General features: G+C 47.1%; 1 protein-coding gene across 3 annotated transcripts; it reads right to left on the minus strand.

Moving 5' to 3' along the window:
* Window positions 1–1,914: 1,914 nt before the first annotated feature.
* On the minus strand, window positions 1,915–19,123 carry SERPINA9 (serpin family A member 9). 3 transcript variants are annotated; one of them, XM_017857883.1, is made up of 6 exons: window positions 15,425–15,622; window positions 9,395–9,487; window positions 8,518–8,771; window positions 6,444–6,717; window positions 4,062–4,209; window positions 1,915–2,490 (listed from the first exon to the last, which is right to left on the minus strand). In XM_017857883.1, the coding sequence occupies exons 3-6, from the start codon at window positions 8,750–8,752 to the stop codon at window positions 2,287–2,289; spliced, it is 861 nt and encodes a 286-aa protein (XP_017713372.1). In that variant the 5' UTR covers window positions 8,753–8,771; window positions 9,395–9,487; window positions 15,425–15,622; the 3' UTR covers window positions 1,915–2,286. The 3 variants fall into 3 exon arrangements, with proteins under 3 accessions (XP_017713372.1, XP_017713369.1, XP_017713370.1); XM_017857880.1 differs by lacking the exons at window positions 9,395–9,487; window positions 15,425–15,622 and adding an exon at window positions 18,648–19,123 and having other exon boundaries at window positions 8,518–9,162; XM_017857881.1 differs by lacking the exon at window positions 9,395–9,487 and having other exon boundaries at window positions 8,518–9,162.
* Between the last annotated feature and the right edge of the window lie 5,577 nt (window positions 19,124–24,700).

The raw sequence follows: 24,700 nt of genomic DNA on the forward strand, positions 1-24,700 counted from the left end.
TCCCCACACTGCAGTACTAAAGTCTCTGGCCAAGTGTTCCTCTCGCTCCTGTGTCTCTGGACTAGCCCCAGTGCTTCCCCGTGTGGCCCTCTGTGGTGGGGCAGGACCCCTCCTCTTGGGTGCTCAAAGTAATAAACTCTTCTTTCAAACGCAGGTGTCTTTGTCTGTCACCTTACCATACACAATGGAAATGATTTCAAAACAAAATGTGAGGTACATTTAAAAACAAATGCAAAGGATTGGCATTTCAAAAAACAGAGCTGGGACCTCAGCAAGTTGACAGAAAATGCTCCATGGCTGTTCTTATATCTGCTTGCAAATGCAAGTCTGAGTGGGCACCAGGATGCCACCTAAGCTTGCTTTCACTGTAAAGTGCCACCGGAAGCAAGCCTGTCAGAAGGATACTTACAGCTCTCACCCACTGCTGACTACTTGGGGTTCCCTATAGTTTCTAGAAAGAACTAGTTGTGAACAACAGGTGTTGTTAGTCACTTCTTCACGCCTACTATCTCCTTTGTGCTACTGTGGGACATCTTCTTGCCTACTCTGCAGGAGGCTGGAGCCATGTCTGAGCAGGTATGCTCCTTCCTGGGAAGGATGCCTGGCTTCTCCACTGTGACCTTTACAATGGAGAGCCCGAGGGAAGAGCACTGTGTATAAAACAAAGTTTGCTCCAGGGGGTGTTTCGGGAGCTCTTCATAACTAGCCATTGGTCCTTGTTCTAAGTCAACAAGGGAGGGCCCTATGGCCTAGGTTAGCTGTTTTTACTCTTTGAGTCTCAGCTATTCTGTTTTTGTTTTTTGTTTGTTTGTTTTTGTTGTTTTGAGACAGGGTCTTGCTGTGTTGCCCAGGCTGGAGTGCAGTGGCAGCTTGTTCTGTTTGTGAAATAAAGTGGGAGCTTGAGGACTGGGGGTTAGGTTCCCCTGGGACTTCTGCCAGCTTTCCAGCGTAACTCCTTTCTGTTTTATTTCTTTCCTTATAAAACAGCATGAGAAAGTCAACATGAGGCCCCTGGCACATCCAAGGTGGGTGGGGCACTGGGGTCCCCAGAAGAGGAGCCTTTGGATCTGACTGGAGCAAGGGCTCCATGGAGGCCGCCAGATGCCCTTGGTAATGAGGGTGATACAGAGGTGCCAGCATAGCCTGTCAGGCAATGACGGAGGGAGGGATGGTGAGTCTGACTCAAAGGACATGAGCTGCCTTTGCTGTGGTGCCACCGTGGCCCATTACTCATTGTGCTGCTCTCAGGACTCAGAGTATGGGAGCAGGACCATTGCTGTTACAGACCTGCAGGGAAGGGGCTGAGCACCCAGAAGGCTGCATGTGCATACACGACATCATCAGAGTCAGGGAGACAGCCAGCCTCGAGGAGATGGAAAACTGTTCCACAGCACCCAGGGAGACCTTCACAGCCCATGCATTAGCCCTCGTCACCCCGTGCCCTGGTGCTCCCCACAAACGCAGGCTCTCTCCTTGGCCAACAACGGCCTCCACCAGCTGACCTCCTTGAGCCTCTGCATCTTCATTTCTTCCATCTGCCCCACATGATGCTACAAGGTCCTTGCTCTGTCCCTCCAACATGCCGCTCATTCCTGACTCACAGCCTTTATGCTCACACCCCTCTCTTGTCCTCCCCTCACTCTCAGTCATCCTATTCAATGCCTTCATGGCACTTATAAGCTGTTATGACCACGTTTATAGGCTTGGTTTCGTTGTTGCTGTAGGGGGTCTGTCTCCCCCATTTAGGCCTAACATGCCAGGAATCTTGCCTGATTTACTCCTAGCATATATTAAGTGCGCAGTAAGTTTTTGCTGAATAAATGAAGGAAAAATCATGCAGCCTCTGAGATGTCGTGGGACGGCAGCCCAGCCACTGCGAGTTCACCAGTAAATCATTTTCAGATTAGGACCCTGTTGACAGCTGAATTCATATTTTAGTTTTATTGAATGTGTTATTGTAATTCTGCAATAGAAGTGCCTGACCTGCATTGGCATATTTCCATTCCCAGGAGCCCCAAGGAATGGAAATATGGTAACCCAACAACATCCCATGAAGCTAGTGACCTGGGAGACTTTGTGGAAAAGAGCACTGACTGGGGTTAATGAGCGTTGGCTTGTGACTGGGGTCCCTGTTGATGGTTTGGTGATTGAGCCTTGGAAGTGGCGTCCCTGCCAGTGAATGCAGCTCCACTGGGGTCACGTGCACCCTCAGAACAGAAAGAGGGATGTGGTTTGTTATTTCTTGTGCATTAGCAAAGTGTCATCAGTCAACAGGCCATTTCCCACCTAGGATTTAGTGGGATTTTCCACTTTCCCTAGAAAGAGAATACTGTCTGTGGCTTTATTTGTAATCATTATCAAGAAGGTCCTATTGAAGGAGACAGTGAGGTAAGAGGGACCATCCTTCGATCGGACTATGAACTTGGTGGCGGTAGCTGCTGTGGCCCCAGTGCCCTCTTCACTGACATCCAGCACAGCCTTGTGGGTTGCCTGCCAAAGGAAAAACAAACATCAGTGGCCCCAGTAGAGACACTTTTACTTAACTAAGTAAACTAAACTGAGTGTTTTGCCCTGGAATGGTGAGGTCTACCTTGAAAGGATTCAAGGTTCAAATGCCTGGCATTGGGTTTGCTCAGTACATTGCAGTGGGTGTTGACTATGGTCCATTGGTCCTTACACCGCGAGTGAGATGGTGACAAACACAGAGCAGGAAGATAGGAGTGAGTCTCAGCTCTGCCACTTATGGTTGCAAATTATTTAGATGCCACGTGCTTCAGTTTCCCGATCTATAAAAGGTAATAATAATTGCATGTGTCCCGTAAGGTTATTGTGTAAATTAAGGGAGATCATACAAGGCAAATGCTTGTGGACTTGCCAGCAGTAGTAACTGCTGCAGTTCTCGCATGGCAGACATGGGTTTGATATGACTAAGGTTAGATCCCTTCTTTGTCTGCTAGGGAAGAGATTCTTAACCTGGAGTTCCTGGATTTCTAAGCTTCAGGGAGACTTGAGCTCCTGTGACTACAGGCATTGTTTTTCATGGGCTCAGATGCATTTTCCTCGAGAAAAGGTCCATTATGCTCATCATATTCCAGTGGGGCCTCTCAGCATTTTCTGTAGACCAGTGACAAAGGTCCCCTTCAGTAGCCCCAAGATCACTTCTGACTATTATAATCCATTATCAAAATAAAAGTTTAGGTCAGAGATCAGTAACCCATATGTGTGCAGGGGTTAGGCAGGTAACCCCAATTAACTGAAGGAGACTTCTTGTAAGAGCATGGGGTGCCCACAATACCTGGAGGGTCCTGTCTGACTAAAAGGGTCACTCACAACTCAACTCCGGTGATGGCTGCCATGTGGACACATAGACTCACTGTTGCCATGTGGGAATTAGGGTCAGTGATTTGTTTCAAGAGGATCAGAAATCTAGACTTTTAGATCCAATATACTACGTTTTAAAACTCCTCTCTCTCTCTCTCTCTCCTCTCTCTCTCTCTCTGTCTCTGTCTCTCTCCTCTCTCTCTCTCTTCTGTCTCTCTTTCTCTTCTGTCTCTCTCTCTCTCTCTCTGTATCTCTCTCTCCCCCCCCCTCTGTCTCTCTCTGTCTGTCTCCTCTCTCTCTCCTCTGTCTCTGTCTCTCTCTCTCTCTCTCTCTTTCTCTGTCTCTCTCTCTCTCCTTACACACTGAAGGCCAGACAACACATCTGTGGGTGCAAATGGCCTATGGACAGCCATATTGTGATGCCTGTGTGAGGGCCTAAACTCCAGGGAGGAAAAAGGTGAGGTCAGATCCCAGGGGAGCACCTGCTCGCCTGCAGCAGGTGTGGGGGAGCAGCTGCCTGCTGAGGATGCCTTCGGAACATTTGTGTGAAGAGGGATAACACATGCTGTGTGCCGGAGGGATGGTGGCCATAGGTCGCAAGATTTGGTTCTTCTGGCCACAGAAGAACCTCATTTCACCTTTCAGGCCTCTGTTTCCTTATCAATGACATAAGAGCACTTGATTAATTCTGCAGGTGCTTCCTGCTTGGACTTTTTTGCAAATATTCTCATTCAACTCACTTTAGAAAGCTGCAGGGAGTCTCTCTTTGTAATTCCAGAAAAATCAGCGTTTTCGTCAAAGGCATTTTGGATGCCCATCTTTGGGAGGATGGTTTCCAGATTGTAGGAGGCAGAAATGGAAAATTTGGGGATGAACACCTCTATCCACCTGTGCAGTAGGGAAAAGGAAACAATGAGGTCACAAGCCCATGGTGTCTGCATCTCTGCTCCTAGATGCCATTTTGGGAGACTCCGTTCTTCCTCCAGCCATTGCTAATTGCTGCTAAAAAGGTCAACACATCCTAGCCAAGAACCCCAGGTTGCTCTTGAAGTAAGTCTCCCAGCTGAGCAGGTCCAGCACTAAAAACATGCAAGGAGACAGACGGGCCCCCAGTGAAGTGGGTGCAGAGGTGAGAAGGTGGTCGGCAAGGGAGTCTATGGCAGAAACCAACAGGAGACGTCAAGCAGCAATGGAAGCTCATCAACCACCCACTCACTGTCCAGAGTACCTCCTCACCAGCACTTCCTGATGCAGGCCCTGCTAATGCCCTAGAGCAGCAAAGTCCAGCAGAACTGCCTGTGATGCTGGGAAGATCCTCGACCTGCGCTCTCCAGTATGGTAGCCACTAGCCATGTGTGGCTATTGAGCAACTTGAACAGTGGCTTGTGCAAATGAGAAACTAAAATTTTAATTTTACTGAATTTCAGATAATTTAAGTGTAAATAACTGCAGGTGGCTTAGTGGCTACTATATTGAACAGCACCACCTGATAATTTAGCACAATATTTTTTTCCCTCTGAACCAAGAGAAAACAGCCCACATGTATTGAACATTTTTTTTTTAGATGGAGTCTCGCTCTGTCACTCAGGCTGGAGTGCAACAGCATGGTCTTAGTTCACTACAACCTCCGCCTCCCGGGTTCAAGCTTTTCTCCTGCCTCGGCCTCCCAAGTAGCTGGGATTACAGTTACACGTGGCCACGTCTGGCTAATTTTTCTTGTATTTTAGTAGAGACAGGGTTTCATCGTGTTGCCCAGGCTGGTCTTGAACTTCTGAGCTCAGGCAATTCACCTGCCTCAGCCTCCCAAAGTGCTAGGATTACGGCATGAGTCTGGCCTGAACATATATTGTATGCCAGACATTGTCCCAGGCACATTCAACAACACTGTCCCCATTTTAAAGATGGTAAAGCTTAGTTTTAGTGCTTTGCCCAAGGTTATGTACTTAGTGACTCACAGCAATGAAAGCACAAAAATATTGGGTGGACACATTTCAGTCCTCATCTGACAGGTGTCTTGTGACCCCTCATGCCAGGGACAGCTCTCTCTTCCCTGCCACTATCCCCTTTCCCTGTTTTCTCTGTGCTCCATCTGCTGCTATGTGCTCCATGCCTTCCTCCCTGAGCTTCTGTGCCACCTCCTCTTCTTATCCGCAGCCCCAGATGCAGCCTGAGAAGAGAAGAAGTCGCTGACACACCCTGCAGCATCTCTTCATCCTTGACTTTGAGTTCTTGCCAGTGCATTGTCTACCAAAGCTGCCCTTCCCAAGCCTCTGTGTGCTCATATGCTACCCGTATGTGCATCTAAACCCCACCGCCTCCTTGAAGCTGTCCCTGAGTCCCAGCTGAAAGTGATCTCTCTCTGCTCAGAAGCTCCTCAGCACCTTTCCTGCCCTCCCCTGGGGCATTGCCCAATCTCTTTCTTGAATTCCAGTTACACTGCAGCCTTCCTTCTCTCTTCCCAGACTATGAGCACCAGGGAATGCTGCTGAAATCATTCTATGATGCCAACAATATATTGCTAAGAGACAGAACACAAAACTTTGACATTCCTTTTTTATCTCATGATTAATCTTTTTGATATTCTCCATATTTTTATACTCACCATAATAATTATAGGACCAATAATAACACTATTAGCTAACATTTACTGAACACTTACTATCTTCTAGGAATTCTCCTAAGCACTTTGTAAATAGTAGCTTACTTTATCTGTTCACCAACCTTTGGATTTGGTAATATGGTTATCCTCTTTCTTATATGTGACCACCAATGCTTTTGTTTGCTTGCTTTTATGGGATCATTCCAAAGATTTCAATATCAGATTGGCTTCTAGAGCCAGCTCTGCTAGCATGTAACAGCTACATGACCTTGGACAATTCACTTACCACCTTGGAGCCTCCATTTCCTCACCTGTGAAATGAGTGGTATTAAGACTCCTCATCAGGTGATAGTGAACTTCAAGTGTAAACATGTATAGAGAGCCCCAGGCTCTCTGTCCTGCATACCGTTGGTACTCATTGTTCAGAAGTGATTATCCAACAGTGGTTAGCACAATCTCTCCCCCATCTTTGAATGTGTGTGTCCCCTGCCTCAGGGCCCAGGTGACTGACACAGATACCCACCTTTTCTGGAGTGAGTGGCTCCACTTTCTCAGTGTTCTGGCTGACAAGGCCTGTTCCAGTTGCCTCATCTTGCCCTTGCTAGGGAGGACAAAGAAGGCCACGGCATCTCCCTTGTAGTCCATCTGAAGCACAAAGCAGTTCAGCTCTGTATCCATCCCAAAAGCAAACTGCTCCTTCTGGTGCATCATGGGGACATGCACAGTGACCTGCTTGCCCACCAGAAATGGGAAGTTCTTTCTTGTATATGCAGGGTAAAAGGGCTTCTCCCACTTGGCTAGCACAAAGAGAGAAATGAGATCTTTATGTCAAAGTGCAATTAGTGAGGCAAAGACAGCAAAATGAAATAGGGAATTACTGCTAATGGGTATGAGGTTTCTTTTTGAGGTAACAACAACAAAAAAAATGCTCTGGAATTACACAGCGGAGTAGTTGCCCAAACTTGTGAATATACTGAAAATCAATAAAATGGTGAATTTTATGATATGTGAGTTGTATTTCAATTAAAAATAGAATTGAGTTAAATAGAACAACATAGAGTGAAGGTAACTTAGTAAGGGCTCAAAGCATACCAGTTTTCTTTCCTTCTCTTTCCTCTTTGTAGGATGGATGGATAAATGGGTGGATAGCTTGGCAGATGGAGGGTGGATGGATAGATGAAAAGCTAATGGATAGATGGTTGGATGGCTGGGTGGATAGATGGATGAATGGATGGATGGATGGATGGATGAACTGATGGATGGATAGATAGATGAACAGATTAATGCATAGGTAGTTGGCTAGCTAGATGGCTAGCTGGGTGGATGAGTGGATGCATGGATGGATAGATGGATGGATGGATGAACTGATGGATGGATAAATGGGTGGATAGTTTGCTGGATGGGTAAATGGAGGGTAGAGGGATGAACAGGTTAATGGATACATGTTTGGCTGTCTGGGTGGATAGATGGATGCATGCATGGATTTATGGATGAATGACATATGGATAAATGGGTGGATAGTTTGGTGAATGGGTGGATATAGGGTGGGTAGATAGATGGATAGATTAATGGACAGGTGGTTGGCTAGCTAGGTGGATGGATGGATGAACTGATGGATGGACAAGTGGATGGATAGCTTTGTGAATGGGTAGATGGGTAGATGAGTACGTCAATGGATAGATGTCTGGCTGGTTGGCTAGGTGCATGCCTGGATGGATGGACAGATAAACTAGTGCATGGATAAATGAGTTACAGGGAGCAGGTGGATGAAGGGAGGGAGGAAGGAAGGGGAGGAGAGGGACGGAGGAAGGGAGGGATGATACGGTGACATTCGTGAAAACTCTGCCTGGAGACGCCAGGCACTTCTATCTCAAGCCCAACCCTATAAAGTTGGCTTTATGATCAAACTATCCAGTCAGCACAGAGACTGGCACAGGTCAGACACTCAACACATGGTAAATCTTTTAGAGACACATGCTGAGGATCATAGAGCAAGTATGGGGCAGAGGTAAAATCCAAATCCAAGTTGTTTGATTTCAAAGCTGATGTGCATTCCCTACAACACAGTGAAAACTGTAAATCTCTAACATATATATATATATGCAGTTATAGATGAAGTAGACTTCATATATATATGAGATATGAATGACAGTCACATCAACTTGTCTACATTTCTACACCTATGAAAGTGTTCACACTCTTGGATTTGCTTCTTAAACTGGGTTGTCAGAGAGTTCCATGTTCCTTCTTTAAAACTTTCAAGGGGCAGTGGGACAGCTGCTGGTGGCAAGAGATCCTTTCTCTCAAGTAGTTTCCAGATTTTTCCTATGGGTTTCCCACTGAGTCAAATGCAAACACACCTGGAGACACTTTATCTGTCTACCCAAAGAGAACTAAATGAGTCCCCCACTGTAACTGATAAACATGAGCTGTCCCAGGTCCTGCAGTCAGCTAACTGCAAAGCTAATCAGAGTTCAGGCCCTCCCATTTCTCCACCCTGCAGTCTAGGCTTTGTTTGCCTTGTGTATTTCACTAAGCAAAAATCATCAGCATCATCATAAAATAAATAAATAAAAATCAACTTCCCAAATCCTTGCCTTTAAAGAAAATGTGGTTCACCAGCACCATGGCTGTCAGAAGGTCAAGGCCTTGGATTATGTCTACAACCTTCCCTTGGGTCTTCTTTTTCACGTAGCTGTTGATCTTCACCTGGGCAATGGAGGGGTTGGAGAAATCTGTAGAAAAGACTTCTGCTTCATACAGCCTCTTGACATTGCCCAAGAAATTTGCTTGTAGCTGCAACTCCTTCTTGACAAAGAGGGCACTTCCCATCTTCAAGGCCAGGTCTTTGCTTGGAACAGTCAGTGAATGAACCAAGTGCTGGAAGCCCTGGTGGATGGCAGACTCTGGTGTGTGTGTGAGGTTGAAGCCCAGGCCCTCGAGAATCTGGGTCTTGGTGACTGAGTGGGCCCCAAGGGAGAGCATGGCCAGGGAAGTGGAGACACTCACGGGGGAGAAGAAGACGTTCTGACTCGGGGTCTCCAGAACCAGCCTGCGGTACAGGTGGAAGGCAAAGTTGGTGTTGAGGGAATACACCAGTGAGGCAGGGGTGCTCTCTGTGGAGGATGGGTGGGGGTATCCGCTGGGGGCATTGACCAGGGACACACAGTAGACTGGAGCACAGAGGCCAACAGCAAAGAGTACTCCATAAAGGGAAGATGCCATTTTGGAACCAAATATGTCTGCAAGAGAAGTAAGAACCATTGAGAGGGTAAACTGAGGGTCCAGGCCCTGAATCAGAGACAGTTCAACAACCCCCGCCATCAGCAGCAGAATGAAGACAAATAGGCCGGCTAGCAGAGCTCTCTCACGTTATCTCCTTTGAGCCTCACAATAGTTCCATGATGTAGGTATCATCATTACTGTTTTACTTGCAAATGAGTAAACAGGCCACAGAGAGTCTGCGTAACTTACCCCAAACCACACAGTTGACTTGTCTATGTTCTGTGTGGGCTTCAAAGTCAGATCTCAAATTCCAAATCCCATGCTTTTTTTCTGCTTCATGGACTTATTTTTTAAGAATTGAGAGTGTGAGACCAGATTGCAAAGTCCCCCTCTTAGCAGCCAGAAGTGGTTTCTCACCCTTTGGAGGTCCCTCCACACATTCTTTATACATTTTGTGTAGATCTGATTATTTTCTCACCCTGGCTGCCTGTTGCCAGAAACAGACATTTACTAATGTGTTCATATCTCTCGAAAAGTGGAAACCTGGAGCAAAAGGCTGTCCTTTTTGCTGTGGTCCTCCAGGTGCCCTGAGCACTGGTGGTCAGTTGCTGATGAGCTGCAGCTCTAGCCACATCTGTCTGCTTCCCCTTCAAGCCTCAGTTGACAAGGATTTGGCACCAAGGAGACTTCAGACTAAATGACCTGATAGCAATTTCAAACCCCAACAGGGCTGGGCTTGCATCCAACCCTGACATTCAATGGTGGACAAGTAACCTCTCTGGACTTCTGTTTCACCTTTGTAAAACAGAGACAGTTACCTTACAGAGTTGTTCAGAGGACTGAGTGTGATAAGACACATAAATTGTGCAACACAGGACCCGGCACATGGTGAGTGCTCAATACATTACTTTTACTGTTGTTTTGTTGAAGTCAGAGAGCATTTGATTTGGGCAAATCTGTGAAGTAATGCTCACAGGTCTCCGCAGCCCTGCCGACAGCACCCTCACCTGTTCAGTTTCATCAGAAAGATCTCATTCACTTTAACACACCTTTACAAAGGAGGTGGGTTGACCCTGAGATACAACAGCAAATGGTCATTTTAGAGAAGGAAGGTGTATGAATCCAATGCAAGACTAGGTGAGGTCTGTGCTCAGCCAAGGGAAAGCAAAGCAGGTGTGTGCTCCTATAGGTCACATCTGTCTGAAGCCTTTTCTCTCCTCACCAATTGTACAATTTCTCCCCCATGACCTGGATGTCCTTCCCCCCATCATCCTTTTCACAAGCACAGTGCCTTCGTAACCCCTCTTGCCCTTCATCAAACTTTGTTCTTTAGTCATTTATACTATGGTGTGAATGGCTGCCACCCACTCTTCTCCTAGGAGCACCAGCATGAAGTGTTACTCCCTATTGTGAAGGAAAGACTTTACCCACTGGAGCAAGAATTCAGTCAACAAGTGAACAATTATTTTGCCAGAAATGGAGAAGGAAAAGACAAGAGAACCTTTGCCGAAAGTGACAAAAATACTGCCACACACAGTCACTCGTCTATGTCAGACCAAGCATAATGTGACAGCCACATTCCGAACAATTTCTCTGTGGAAATGAAATACGTAAATGAATCACATTTTATTATACCAGATATAATTTAACTTAGATGGAACTTTATAAAGAACCCTTTTACTGAATGAGTAATTCTTTTGCAAAACTGTTCATTTCTCTCCATTTCCACTGATGTGATTGGACAATTTCTCTTTTGTAGTTTTGTGTTTGCCTGTTTGACTAAAGTGGAGTTTTCTTTCTAAGTTATGCTCACATCCATCCATCCACCTACTGGACTCTTTGCCAACATGTTCTGAACTGACCTCCGGAGCTGCCCCCACCCTGAGTGCCCCATCTCTCCCTTTCTCCAAGAAGGCCATTTTACCCACGCTGCCGTCTTCCAAGTCAGGAGACTGATGGTCACTCTGCACTCTTCGGCCACCCTCCTTCCCCCAACTGTTCTTCCTCCCCAAGACATCGCAAGCCCCAGCTTCTCTCCATCTCTTTGCTCTTCCCTTGGTCCTAACCCTCCTTATCTCCTCCCACTGTACAATCCTGAAGGCTTCTGGACTCATCTCCCTCCTCTGGTCATGTTTCCTCAAAATGTTTTTCTTGAGAAACTTCACCAATCTGACTCTGCACAGAGATGGTCTGCTGGGAGATGGAAGTGTTGGGGCTACAATGGGGGACAGATAGCCAGGGTCCTGGCTCTTAAAGAGCTCGCTGGGAACCCTGTGACACATGGCGTTACGAGTTGACTGCTTCCCCTCTGTTCGGCCCCACTGCCAGCCAGTGTATTTATCTGCAGTCTCTGAAGTCAACACCAATAGCCAACAGCCCAGGGTCCACCTCCCTCCCTCCTCCTCTCACTCACCCACCCCTTGCTCAGGCACAGCATACTCTCCTACAAATGCCCCTCCTGGACGCCACCTTCCTTTGCTCATGGAAAAGCCCTTGTTTCTCATTCTGGAAGACTCTGCTTAGCTATTTCTGGCTTGAGAGGCCCTCTCTGGCCCCCCTTTCCTGTTGTGACTTCATCACTCTCACCCTTCTCTCTTCTGCCACTTCTGAAATTTACTTGACTTCTATTACCAAGTGGATTACCACTGACCACACTCATGCCTTTAGATAATCTCTAGGTTCTTTGAATGTGTAATTCATGCATTTGGTCCACTGGGTTGAACATGTACACTTATTATGCAGGTGTTGCACCAGGTGTTGGGGCTACAGTGAGGGACAGAGAGACAGGCCCTGGTCCTTAAGGAGCCCACTGGGAAGACGGGCAATTAGCAAACACCACTAGGCACAAGAAGTGTGTGTGGGATGAGTAAGTACAGGCATTGGGTGCACCTATTCCATAATGAGAAAGGCTTCCAGAGGAAGTGGCAGCTGATCGAGACTTGAAAAATGTTAGCAAGGTAAAGGGGAAAAGCAGAGAAGAGAGAGATTCAGGCTAGGAGGACCACCTGTGCAAGGGCCCAGAGGGAACCCAGAGCCAGGCAGCTTTGAGAAACAGAAAAGGTTCTGTGACACAGATCTCAGCACCAGAGAAGCTGGCAGGAAGGGCTGGGGAGTGGGAGAGACGGGCTGCAGAGAGAGGGGGCCGCATGCAGGGATGTGCAGACTTGGTTCTGGGCCTTGGAACCCACTGGGGGATGGCTGCAGAGAACCTCAGCAGCAGAGAATTCTCAAGACTATCCTGGCACCTGTCTGTGTTCCTCATTGCTCTACACACCTGCTTCCTGTCCTCCTTCCCGCTTCCCCTGCCAGCACCTAAAACTGCCCAATGTAGGGTCTCAGTAGACACTTGGTGCACTGCCCTGAGATGGAGAAGCATTTATACCAGCCTCAGAACTGGGGTGGTGGCTGGGCGTGGTGGCTCACACCTGTAATCCCAGCACTTTCGAGGCGGGCAGATCACCCGAGGTCAGGAGTTCAAGACCAGCCTGGTCAACATGGCAAAACCCCATCTCTACTAAAAATGCAAAAGTTAGCCAGGCATGGTGGTAGGCACCTGTAGTCTCAGCTACTCAGGAGGCTGAGGCAGGAGAATCACCTGAACCCGGGAGGCGGAGGTTGCAGTGAGTCGAGATCAGGCCACTGCACTCCAGTCTGGGCAACAAGAGTGAAACTCCATCTCAAAAAAAAAAAAAAAAAAAGACCAGAGTGGTGAAACGAAGGAGGCCTCCTGGAATATGGGACTGAAACCCCGAGTTTCTCGTATTTGATGAGCTCTGTGACAGACTGGGGCTCTTCAGGAAGCCGTGTAAGAGTGTGGCATCTGCAGGCTTCCCTGTGATAAGCTGGGGTCTACTGTGTTAACTTGGGGTCTGCAGGCCCTCTAGCCTCAATGATGAAGTGGCAGCACTTGATCTTGACAGCCACTCAGAAGTCAGAGCCTAAGCAAGATCATGGTTCCCCTCCTAACCTCAGAGCAGCACTTTCTGTTTAGAGAACAGCATTGTCTTTGCATTGCTTCACCTTCTGAATTGCGTCGACCCCAATCTGTAAGGAGGGCAGCTCTGAGGAAGGGCGAGATAACGTCTGCAGAATGCCCAGCACAGCATTCAGTCCATGGTGGGCAGGAGACCAAAGCTGCATCTCTTTTGTGGCTCTTATGATTTTGTGTTCCTCCCTTGGAACCAGGGTGAAGGAAAGGAGTGTCCCTGGCTATTCATGACCATGGGAAAGAGGACCAGGTTGAAGGAAGAGGACATCCGCCACATGGAGGGGAAGAGGGTGCTGCCAGGTACCAGGATGCCACAAGCACCAGGGGTCTGTGCCCCTTTCTGTGGAGGCTGGGGATGGGGCAGGTGGCTCTCAGGGGGCCTCCACTGGCACTGGGTTGTACCCCCCAAACAATTCCCCATCCCCATCAGCAGAGATGGCCTATCAGACATGACCTCCATGCCTCAAGTCTTGTTTCTTTTGGGCTTGGGTTGAGTAGGGGAGACCCACCCGCAGTCGGCGAGTTGGCTAGTAAGTGTCCTGACTCATCAATGGTACTGGCCTCCATGTGACTTCAGGTAAATCTCTGCTTTTCACAAGACTTCAGGAAGAGGTGATCTCCAAAGGCCCCTCCCTCTCTTCTGAGTCTGGGATCTATGTCTGAGGGCCCCCAGGTCATTGCTCTCTTGGGGGAAAACCGTGGCCAAAGCTCATTCAGTCAGCTCTTAAAATCCACTACACTCCCCACTTTGCTTCTCTCCACCCTGAACTCCTGTCCTCCTGTGGCCATCCCTTCTCTCTCCCAGCCCTGCCAAGGCCCTTGCCCCTCTTTTGGCTGTGGCCTGGGTTTATGTGAGCATTTGACCAGTGGACTCTGCTCTTTGGGGTAACAGGGACACTCTGCTGTCCCCAGGGCTTGCCTCTTCTGGGCCTCTCCCTCCCAGCTACCACAGCCTGCATTCCACCTTCCATTGTCTCTCACCCACTCCCATCTCCAAGCACTCCACCCTGCAGACAAGGTGACCTTTCCAGATGCTGATCTGGTATATCATTCACCTCACCTTGAATTCCTCAGTGGCTCCCCATTGAGCTCAGGAAAAATGCTCAAGGCCCTGGCATTCAAGAGCCTTATTTATTGGGCCCTGACTTACCACCCCAGCTTCACCTTTGAGGACCCAGCTGTTTGCATTCCTAAATTTCACCCCATCCCCTATCTTCATTTGCCTCTTTATCCAGCTTGGGTGTCAAGGGCTTCATTTTAATCTAATGTGCTTCACCCCCAGGCCTTTGTCTTCATGTCCCAGCCCAGTGGCAAGGCTCCATGTGTAGTAGAACCTACCTGTCTGCTCCTTCCCTGCCAAATGCTGCTGAAAGAGAGGTTCTGCAAGGCAGCCTTGTCCACTGTGGGTTCCCAACCACCAGCCTTTATCCACCTGGCAACAGGTAACTCATCAGCTCACGCTCCCATTTTCAGGGGAAGCCTTCACCTTTTCCATGTCCTTAACCTTTTTATTCCAGGGTGGAGTAGATGCCCAGCCTGCTACATATGCATGTGTGCCCACATGTGCGTGCGCGCATGCGCGCGCGTGCGCGCACACACACACACACACACACACACACTCAGCAGACAGCCTTGCCTCCTATCTCACATAAAAGAGAGATCCTATGAAAAGGAATTGTCTCAGCTTCCCTCAAAGGGCATCTTCTCTGCCTATCCCTACTTTCCCTGTCACCCCTCTCTCTCCCCTACACCTGCACTCTACCAACAAAGCAGAGGATCTGCCCTCCTTTGATGTCCAGTCTCCCTTCCTGGGCCTTGGAAAGTATCTCTTCTCTCCATCTCAGGACCCTTCCACCTCTCTTTTCTGTACTTAAAATCTCCCTGTCCACCTGATCCTTGCTGTTAGCTTGGAAACTGTTCAAGTCTTGCTCGTTAAGACAAAGAAAGCAACAACAACACAACAACAAAAACACTCCTTTCACCCTCTCATTTGCTTCTAACTGCCGCCCTATTTCCATACTCCTCCCCTTGTGGCCCAAATTTTCAAGAGCTGTGTATTCATGGCCTCTGTGGCCTTACCTCCTATTCACTCACTGGTCCATTCCAGCCTGGCTTCTGTATTCACAAAAGTGCGACCCAGATGCTACTAAAAGCCAACTAGTATGTCTAGGTTCTCATCTTCCTTGACTTCCCAGCTGCATTTGACACTGAAGACCTTGCTCTGATCCAGTCCTTCCCTCTGGCTCAGTGACAACACATTCCCAATCTCTCTGCACCTCCTCCTTACCCACCTTTGCGGGTTCCTCTTCTCCTGCCCTGTCCTTGCACGGTTGGCGAGCCCTGGCACTCACTTACTTGATTGTAGCTCTCTCCTCACTTTAATCTCTCCTCTCCCTCCAGCTGATCTCATGCCACAACACCCATGACTTCATTACTAAGACATGCAAATGATACATTATTTTTATTCTCCAGCTAGACATGCAAATGATATATTATTTTTATTCTCCAGCTCATTCCTTTCCTTTGATCTCTATATGTCTAACTGCCTACTTGATATCTCCTCCTGATGTTGCAAATAAACCTTCCATGCAATATGAACTACAATGAACTCAGACTCCTCCCCAAGAACCATCTCCCAGCAACAGCCACAACCGAAACCCCTTTTCAACATTTCTGTCACTGGGTCCACCATTCACCTAGTTAGTTGAGCCTAGGAGGCATCCTTGCACTTCCTTCTTCTTCATGTCAATTTATCCCCAGTTTTGTCAACTTTACCTCCTAAATGTTGTGCAACTCCATCCACTTTTCACTGCCTTCACTCTAGCAGGCTATTTGTGCTGCCATGGTGTCTTGCCTGGGCTACCACAAAGCTTCCTAACAGCTCTCTCTGCATACCCTGTCCTGCTCCTCCAATTCACTCTGCACGTGACAGGCAGAATAGTCTTTTAAAACTCAAACCTGACTGTGTCACTTACTATTTGAAATGTCTCAATAGCTTCCCGTTTCCCAAAGTGAACACTGAAGTCTTAACTTGCACAGCCTGGGCTCTGCTGGCCCCTCTAACTTCATCGCAGATCATGAAGCCCCTTGCCCTTGACATCCACGTCAGCCCATTCTCCCCATTAATTTTTATGCTCACATGTGATATTTGTTGTTTCCTACTTCTGGAATATCCTTCCAACTCTCTTCATCTGACTTTTCCCCTAATTAACTTTTATTCATTATTTAGGCCCTAGTTCATACCATTTCCTCAAGGAAACTCTCTTTGATCACTCAAATAAGAAAAATTTCTCCTAGCACCTATTTTTATAGTACCATTAACTTCTCAGTGAAACACTTATCACTGTCATAGTTTCACATTTATTTGTATGACTGAACAATTCATGAATCAGGGATCTTGTCTACCTTGGTTTTGTCTACTTGCACACCCACTCTTTGGCCAATACTCATGGTCCAGTAAGTGGTTGCTAAAAGAATAAATGAATTGAAATAAAATGAAATAATCTGTTTACCTCTGAAGAGTAATCCTGACTGGTAATAAGCAAGGGTAATAAGCAAGGTAATAAGCAAGAATAATCTTGACTGGTAATAAGCAAGGTAATAAGCAAGAGTAATCTTGACTGGATTAGACAGCAAACTGAAGACAGGGGAACTCAGGGTGACGAAAAGTCCTGTAGCTACTTAAGGTAAAGTTACACAGGTATATATATAAAGTTTGAGTTGACTTACACTTTTGGCCAAAACAAAGTAACTGATATTGGTTGCAAACAGTTGTAAACAGAAAACTGGATGAAATTTATGACACTATTGAGATACTCAAAAAATATATAAAACAATTCAGACATTGGAGAATAGGCAGGGAAGATAAAAAATGAGATAAGTTCCACAATTGTCCCAATTTTCTGCCTAAGGACGCTTTCTGGACATGTGGAAGAAAACCCAAGGAGGGCATGAGAAGCTTGCTGAGCTTAGGAGACAGACATTAGAATTTGAGAAAACTGAGGAAGCTACAATTTGTGCAGTGAAGGACTAGAGAAGAGCTTTAGAAATGTGCATAGGGGTCTCTTTAAGTCCAAAGCTAAGTACTGAGCTCTGCATACATAAAGTGAAATTCCACATGGCTGGTCAACACAGACACACAGACACACACAGACACACACACACACACACACACACACACACATAAGCAAACACACGCACACACACAGAAGAAAAAATAAACCTACTGTGAAGGTATAAACAAAATAATTTTCAGAGTTCACAAAGCATGAGGATCTATTAAGGTTATGACCACCGAAAGTGGAGAGACCTGGAGCATTCAGTAGAGACCCAGAAGTATCACATCTTGGCATAAGGGCTAAACTAACTTTGAATTAAAGCTGCGCTAGACCTACCCTAACAAAGCTTTAAAACATGCCTTGACAAGCTCAAGCAGATCTGTAAGTAACTTATTGCCTGTTAAAACAAATTTCAAGCACTGTAAAGGAAGACAACAAAATTGTAATGTTATGATGTCCAGCATCCAATCAAAAATTGCTAGACATTCTAGGACTAGGAAAATGTGACCCATGACCAGAAGAAAAATTAAGCAATAGAAACAGGCTCAGACATAATAGAGATTAAGGAATTTGCAGACAAGGACTTTAAAACAGCTACTTAAAATATGCTTAAATAATAAAAATTTTACTGTAATGTGAGAAAATCAAACTTCTAGAGATGAAAACTTAACATCTGAAATGAAAAATTCACTGGCTGGGTTTAGCAGCAAATTTAGTACTAAGGAAGAAAAGATCTGTGATCTTGAAAATATATCAATAGGAACTATTCAAACTGAAGACAGCAAGCTGGAAAATAATAATAATAATAAACGAGTCCCAGTGACTTGTGGGACAACATCAATGGACTAACATATGTGTAACTGGAGTTCTAGGCAAAAAAAAGTGAGGGACAGTGGAGAACAGAAAATTTTGAAGAAATAGTGGGCAGAAATATTTGTGATATTTGTGTACTTTGTGTGAACTATACCTAAATGAAAATCAAAATACAATAAATTGAAATGAATGCCACCCTGCTGTTTCATCCTGTACTCTCTATGATTACACATATATCTCAGTTGGCTTGAACTATCCATCTCACTCTCTTTGCCTGATACACTCCTTTCCATCCTGCCAGCTCCAGCTCAAAATCACCCACTGCACAAAGTCTTCTCTAGATGCCACAGAAAGTCTGCCCCTCCCTTTACAAACACCTGGAGCAAACCAGAGCAGTTTACCTTCCCATATGTCAGTCTCCCTGATTAGACAGTCTGGACTTTGTGTGGCATCCTCCAGGGTTGGGACTATGATCGGTAAGTAATACAGAGAGAGTAGCAGATTACATGGGAAGGAGCAAGTGGGAGGGATGTTGGGAACCCTGAGGGCCAGGCACTATTGGCTCACCCACACCCAGGGACTTTTGTAAAGACTCATAGTTGATAAAACACAGAGAGGCAACCTGAAGAAGTATGGAACTTACCAAGCTTAATTGGGGGTCTCATTAAAATGCAGATTCCCAGGTCCCATGCAGAACTACCTAATCAGATTTTCCAGGGAAAGATGAGAAGACTTCAGAGTGGACAGGGCTAGATGCTTCCTCTTCCCACCCCTCACTCCACCCTCTGTCCTTGCCCCAGAGAGAAGCTCTTCAGGGTTTCCTCTAGCTCTGAGGTCCTCAGTTTCTGGGGCTTTAGAGCCTCCTTGAAAATAAAGACCCATTTCTCCCCAAATTCATAAAACCAAGCCTGCTGGAGTAGCAACCAGCCAGGAGTAGATCTCCATGGGTCCATCAAGATGGAACCTTGTCCCAAGTCCATACTCCTTCATGGAGCGTCTCCTGCTATGTCCAGGCCTTTCTGAGATCCTCTTAGGACCCTGGCTACAGGATCTCTTGCCTGCCTCACACATTCTTATGCTTCTGCTCCATTTTTGGTTTGTTGGAGACATTCATACTATTTTAAAAATCTGGCTACATATTTATACTTTTCTATTTCAGTACTTGTTTAAATATTTCACTCAATATTTCTCCTGACAGTGGAGCAGATTGGGTGCCTCAAGGCTACTCTTGGAGTGCCATCTTAGCTAGAGGGTACCCTTCGGATTGTCAAGAAGCCTCCCCAGATGAGATCCACAGTCCCCACCATGGATCTGTCTCAGGAAGTGCAGGTCCCTGCCACCCTTTCTGCTGCAACTTTTTTCACTTCCTAGCCTGCCCAGTGTGATCCCCTGACTTTTAGGAATCTGAACCAAGCTCAGGGTGGAGATGGGGAAGGGAGATAGATCCATATGTGACGTGTATCCTGGATTGGATGCTGGAACAGAAAAAAAAAGTATTCATTTAAAAAGATGATGAAATTCAAATAAATTCTGTAGTTTGGCGAATAGCAAGCTACCAACATTCGCTCCTCAGTTGTGACCGACGTCTCACAGTCATGGAAGATGTTAGCAGTAGGTAAAGCTGTTGAAGGTGCGTGGAAATTCAGTGGACTCTCTTCATATCTTTTCTGTGAAGCTAAAATTACTCCAAAATTTAAAAAGAAGAAAGAAAAGCCAATCAGTCAAGGACATAATCAGGAAAACATTCCAACCTTGGTCAAGGTCTCCAGGGATCAGGGAGATAACTGCTCTGTTCACAAGGTAAACAATCTCAGGTGGTTTCTGCTCATGATGTGGAATCACTCAGTGGCAAAGTCCTCCCTCTTCCAGTTCTCTTTTGATCATTCTGAGCTCCCCCTGGAGTGAGTCTCGGCTTGATGTCAGCCCATCTTTACCACCATCTTAGACTTGCTGACTTTCCTTTCTAACAAGGCGGAGCAAACCGTAGGCTGGGAGCCTGCGATCTGTGACAGTCTTGGTAGAATTTAATCACCGAATTCGTTTTGTTGTGTGCATTTTTACTTTCTACTTGTGGCAAGTTGTGCTAGTTTCTATGTATGACTGCAATATTAATTTTTCTGTTTAAACAAATTTTCTTTTCCTAACATGAATTGATTTAAGGATAAGTCTTGAGCAAATAATGTACAAAAGAGATGGGAATTCAGTCCTAATCATGAACGTGGTTTGGGAGGAAATAAAATTTGAGAAACTGAGCACTAATGGAGAGCTGGTTTCCCAATGAGAAAGGTTACCTTGGCTTTGCACCTTTGTGGGAACACCTGAGCACCGACGTGATGACCCAGTGGGGCAGGGAACGTGCTCCTGGCTGGTTCTGAAGGGGACACTAGGAAATGGGGACGAAGCAGGCCATGTGACCTCAGCTCTGCTTGAACAAAGTCCCTGTCTCTCCTGTCGATCCTGGCTTCTCCCTCCCTGGAACACAGCCTGGCACATAGTAGATTCCCAGTAAGTATTTATTGACTAAACAAATGCATGGCAGAATCACTATACATAAAACTTTGGAGCCAGTTCTATCATTTCCAATATGAACATCAAAGTATTGCCCAAAATAGAAGAGTCTTCTGGGGGCATCCAGGGCAACCTCATCATTGCACGAACGGGCAGTGGAAGCCCAAGAAGAAGAAGGTATTTGCTCCAGCCACAGTCAGTGTCTGGGAAAAGCAGGGCCAGGAACTAGGCCTTCCCATCTGTGATCATCCTTGCCAACACACCAGTCTGTCACTTCTGTCATGCGCCCACATGAATGACCTCAGTCCAGGCAGGCAATGCTGCAGGCAGAGTGGAGGCAGACAGCAAACCAGACTCCTGGCACCCAGCCTATGCTGGAAGAGGCAAAAAAGCCCCTGCTCGGAGGCTGCACAGAGGCTTTCTATGTCGTGTAGGTCAAGCTGGACCACACCAAGGCAGCCTGTCTATCCTGGTCCTCTGACACTGGGCACCCTCATTCTTGGTTAGGGTGAATCCCTCTTTTATGCATCAAGTCCACCTTTGCTGTAGGGAAAAGAAAGAGAGGTCAGACTGTTACTGTGTCTATGTAGAAAGGGAAGACATAAGAAACTCCATTTTGACCTGTACCCTGAACAATTGCTTTGCTCTGAGATGCTGTTAATCTGTAACTTTGCCCCAACCTTGAGCTCACAAGAACATGTGTTGTATGGAATCAAGGTTTAAGGGATCTAGGGCAGTGCAGGATGTGCCTTGTTAACAAAATGTTTACAGGCAGTATGCTTGGTAAAAGTCATCGCCCTTCTCCAGTCTTGATAAATCAGGGGTACAATGCACTGAGGAAATCTGCGGAGACCTCTGCCCTGGAAAGCTGGGTATTGTCCAGGGTTTCTCCCCATGTGATAGTCTGAAATATGACCCTGTGGGATGGGAAAGACCTGACCGTCCCCCAGACCGACACACCCATGAAGGGTCTGTGCTGAGGAGGATTAGTAAAAGAGGAAGGCCTCTTGCAGTTGAGATAAGAGGAAGGCCTCTTTCTCCTGCCTGCCCCTGGGAACTGAATGTCTCGGTATAAAATCCGCGTACATTTGTTCAACTCTGAGATAGGAGAAAAACTGCTCTGTGGTGGGAGGCGAGACATGGTGGCAGCAATGCTGCTTTATTATTCTTTACTCCACTGAGATGTTTNGTATGCTTGGTAAAAGTCATCGCCCTTCTCCAGTCTTGATAAATCAGGGGTACAATGCACTGAGGAAATCTGCGGAGACCTCTGCCCTGGAAAGCTGGGTATTGTCCAAGGTTTCTCCCCATGTGATAGTCTGAAATATGACCCTGTGGGATGGGAAAGACCTGACCGTCCCCCAGACCGACACACCCATGAAGGGTCTGTGCTGAGGAGGATTAGTAAAAGAGGAAGGCCTCTTGCAGTTGAGATAAGAGGAAGGCCTCTTTCTCCTGCCTGCCCCTGGGAACTGAATGTCTCGGTATAAAATCCGCGTACATTTGTTCAACTCTGAGATAGGAGAAAACTGCTCTGTGGTGGGAGGCGAGACATGGTGGCAGCAATGCTGCTTTATTATTCTTTACTCCACTGAGATGTTTGGGTGGAGAGAAGCATAAATCTGGCCTACGTGCACATCCAGGCATAGTACCCTCCCTTGAATTTATCTGTGACACAGACTCCTTTGTTCACATGTTTTCTTGCTGACCTTCTCCCCACTATCACCCTCCTCTCCCACCGCATTCCTCTTGCTGAGATAGTGAAAATGGTAATCAATAAATACTGAGGGAACTCAGAGACCGGTGCCGGTGCAGGTCCTTCGTATGCTGAGTGCCAGTCCCCTGGGCCCGGTTTTCTTTTTCTGTACTTTGTCTCTGTGTTTTGTTTTTTTCTCAGTCTCTCGTCCACCTGACAAGAAAGGCCCACAGGTGTGGAGGGGCTGGTCCCTTCATTTGTATGGCCATTTCCCAGGCTAAAGGCTCCAGAGGACTGCGCAGCAGAGATTTTGGAGAGGAGAACCATAAAACCCACTGTCTCAGCCTCCCGGGAAGGCTGGCTGTGACCCCTGCCAGGGCCACTGGCACCTCTAGTCACCCTTACCCACTCCACTTAATGTCTTCTCCTCTCCTTTCCTCTCCTCTCCTCTCCTTTCCTCTGCTCTCCTCTCCTTTCCTCTCCTCTCCTCTCCTTTCCTCTGCTCTCCTCTCCTTTCCTCTCCTCTCCTCTCCTCTCCTCTCCTCTCCTCTCTCCTCTGCTCTTCCTTCTTTTCCTCTGCTCTCTCTCGCTTTCCTCCTCCTCTCCTCCTCCTTTCCTCGCCCTTCCTCTCCTTTCCTCTCCTCTCCTCCTCCTCGTCTCTCCTTCCTCTTGCCCCTCTCCTCTCCCTTTCCTCTGCTCTCCTCTCCTTCCTCTCCTCTCCTCTCCTCTCTCCTCTCCTCTTCCGTTCCTCTCCTTTCCTCTCCTCTCCTCTCCTTTCCTCTCCTCTCCTCTCCTGTGCGCTCTTCTCTTTTCCTTTTTAACGGAGTCTTGTTCTGGAGTGCAGTGCTGCCATCTCAGCTCACTACAACCTCAGCCTCCCAGGTTCAAGTGATTCTCCTGCCTCAGCCTCCCAAGTAGCTGGGATTACAGGTGCATGCCACCATGCCTGGCTAATTTTTGTATTTTTAGTAAAGACGGAGTTTCCCCATATTGGCCAGGCTTGTATGTCCTTGTTTCTTGATCACACCTATTGTTAATTGCCTGCCTCTCCCGAGTAACCCGAGACCTCTGCAAGGGCAAGGATCTTTCTGTATTTTATTCACAAGCCCCTAAAAGCCCCTCTCTGTCCCCACACAGAGAGGACACTCAGTGAATATGTGTTGAATGGATGGATGGATGAACTGATGGGACAAATAAAAGCCACAAGTGCTCAGGGGATTTGTATTTGCTCCTATCTCTGTGGCTGTCTCGCTGTGGGGCCTTGTGCAAGTGATGTGATCTTCCTGAGCCTCAGTTTTCTCATCGGTAAACTGGGATGGTCACACCAACTGGAAGGCTTGTGGGCCAGTGAGATGGGGAAAGCACTCATGTCGTGCCAGGCTTTGATAGGCATCTAGGAAGTGCTGGTTATGTCAAAATCAAAATCCACTAATTCATTCACTCATTTATTCACAAGGTCGGTCAGCCTACAAATATGTGACCTGGGAAGGCTTCTGAGAAGGAGTAGTGGTTGACCTTCCCTGAAAGACTGAGTAACACGCTGGAGGGAAGTGGTGGGAGTGGGAGAGGATGAGGAGCAAGGAGAGCATCCAGGAAGGTTGGAAGATGTAGGGAGATGGCACACGGACCTACAAGAAGGAGCAGGCATGGCCACATCCCAGTGGGCAGACCTGCCAGGCTAAGGCATGTGACTCCCTTCCCAGAGGAGAGGGGAGCTTTGGAGGGGGCTGACCGTGTCTGGACAAGGGTGATTGGCAGGGCAGTTTTTCTTTCCAGCAAGTACGTGTTGGGTGTGTGCTCTGTGGCATGTACCAGCCTGGGCATGGGGGATACAAGGACACCTAGTCTGCAGGCAGAGGGACACACAACACATGGGCTTACCTGAGTCTCTCTCAAACCGCACACCTGCTGCAGCCCACCATAGTTCTTCAATTAAAGACCAGCATCCCTCTGTGGCCCACGATTTCTCACTTACGTCTCAGCCCCGCTCCCACCCCTTCTTGCTTACTTATCTCATTTCAGCTCCTCACCCATGCCACTCCCGACCTCAGGGCCTTTGCACATGCTGTTCCTGCTGCTTGGTGGGGTCTCCCTGGGCTCCCACCCTCATTTCTTCCTCTTTTTTTCTTTTTCAAAATAGAATTTATTTTTATAGTGTGTAAATTTATTTTACAGAATTTATTTATACAAATGTGGCTATGAAAGCAGAACATGATATTTAAAATATTTAAGGTATGCAACTGTCATTTTAAAACAGAATTAGTTAAAAGGAAGATGAATAAAGAATTCGAGCTTACACCTGATTTCTATTGGTTTACTTAGAAATACCAATCGGGGGGGCGGAGCAAGATGGCCGAATAGGAACAGCTCCAGTCTCCAACTCCCAGCGCGAGCGACACAGAAGACCGGTGATTTCTGCATTTTCAACTGAGGTACTGGGGTCATCTCACTAGGGAGTGCCAGACAATCGGTGCTGGTCAGCTGCTGCAGCC

This window comes from Rhinopithecus bieti, unplaced genomic scaffold, assembly GCF_001698545.2.
Source record: "Rhinopithecus bieti isolate Rb0 unplaced genomic scaffold, ASM169854v2 scaffold_41913, whole genome shotgun sequence".
In the NCBI taxonomy this organism is placed as follows: Eukaryota; Metazoa; Chordata; class Mammalia; order Primates; family Cercopithecidae; genus Rhinopithecus; species Rhinopithecus bieti.

Excerpts from the sequence above, each read along its gene's own strand:
- SERPINA9 (XM_017857880.1), bottom strand. The coding sequence starts at position 18,669 with ATGAGACCCCCAATTAAGCTTG. Across the intron at positions 6,718-8,517 it reads GAACCACATTTTCTTTAAAG|CCAAGTGGGAGAAGCCCTTT; the intron begins GCAAGGATTTGG and ends TCTTTGTGCTAG. Across the intron at positions 2,491-4,061 it reads ACTCCCTGCAGCTTTCTAAA|GCAACCCACAAGGCTGTGCT; the intron begins GTGAGTTGAATG and ends TTCCTTTGGCAG.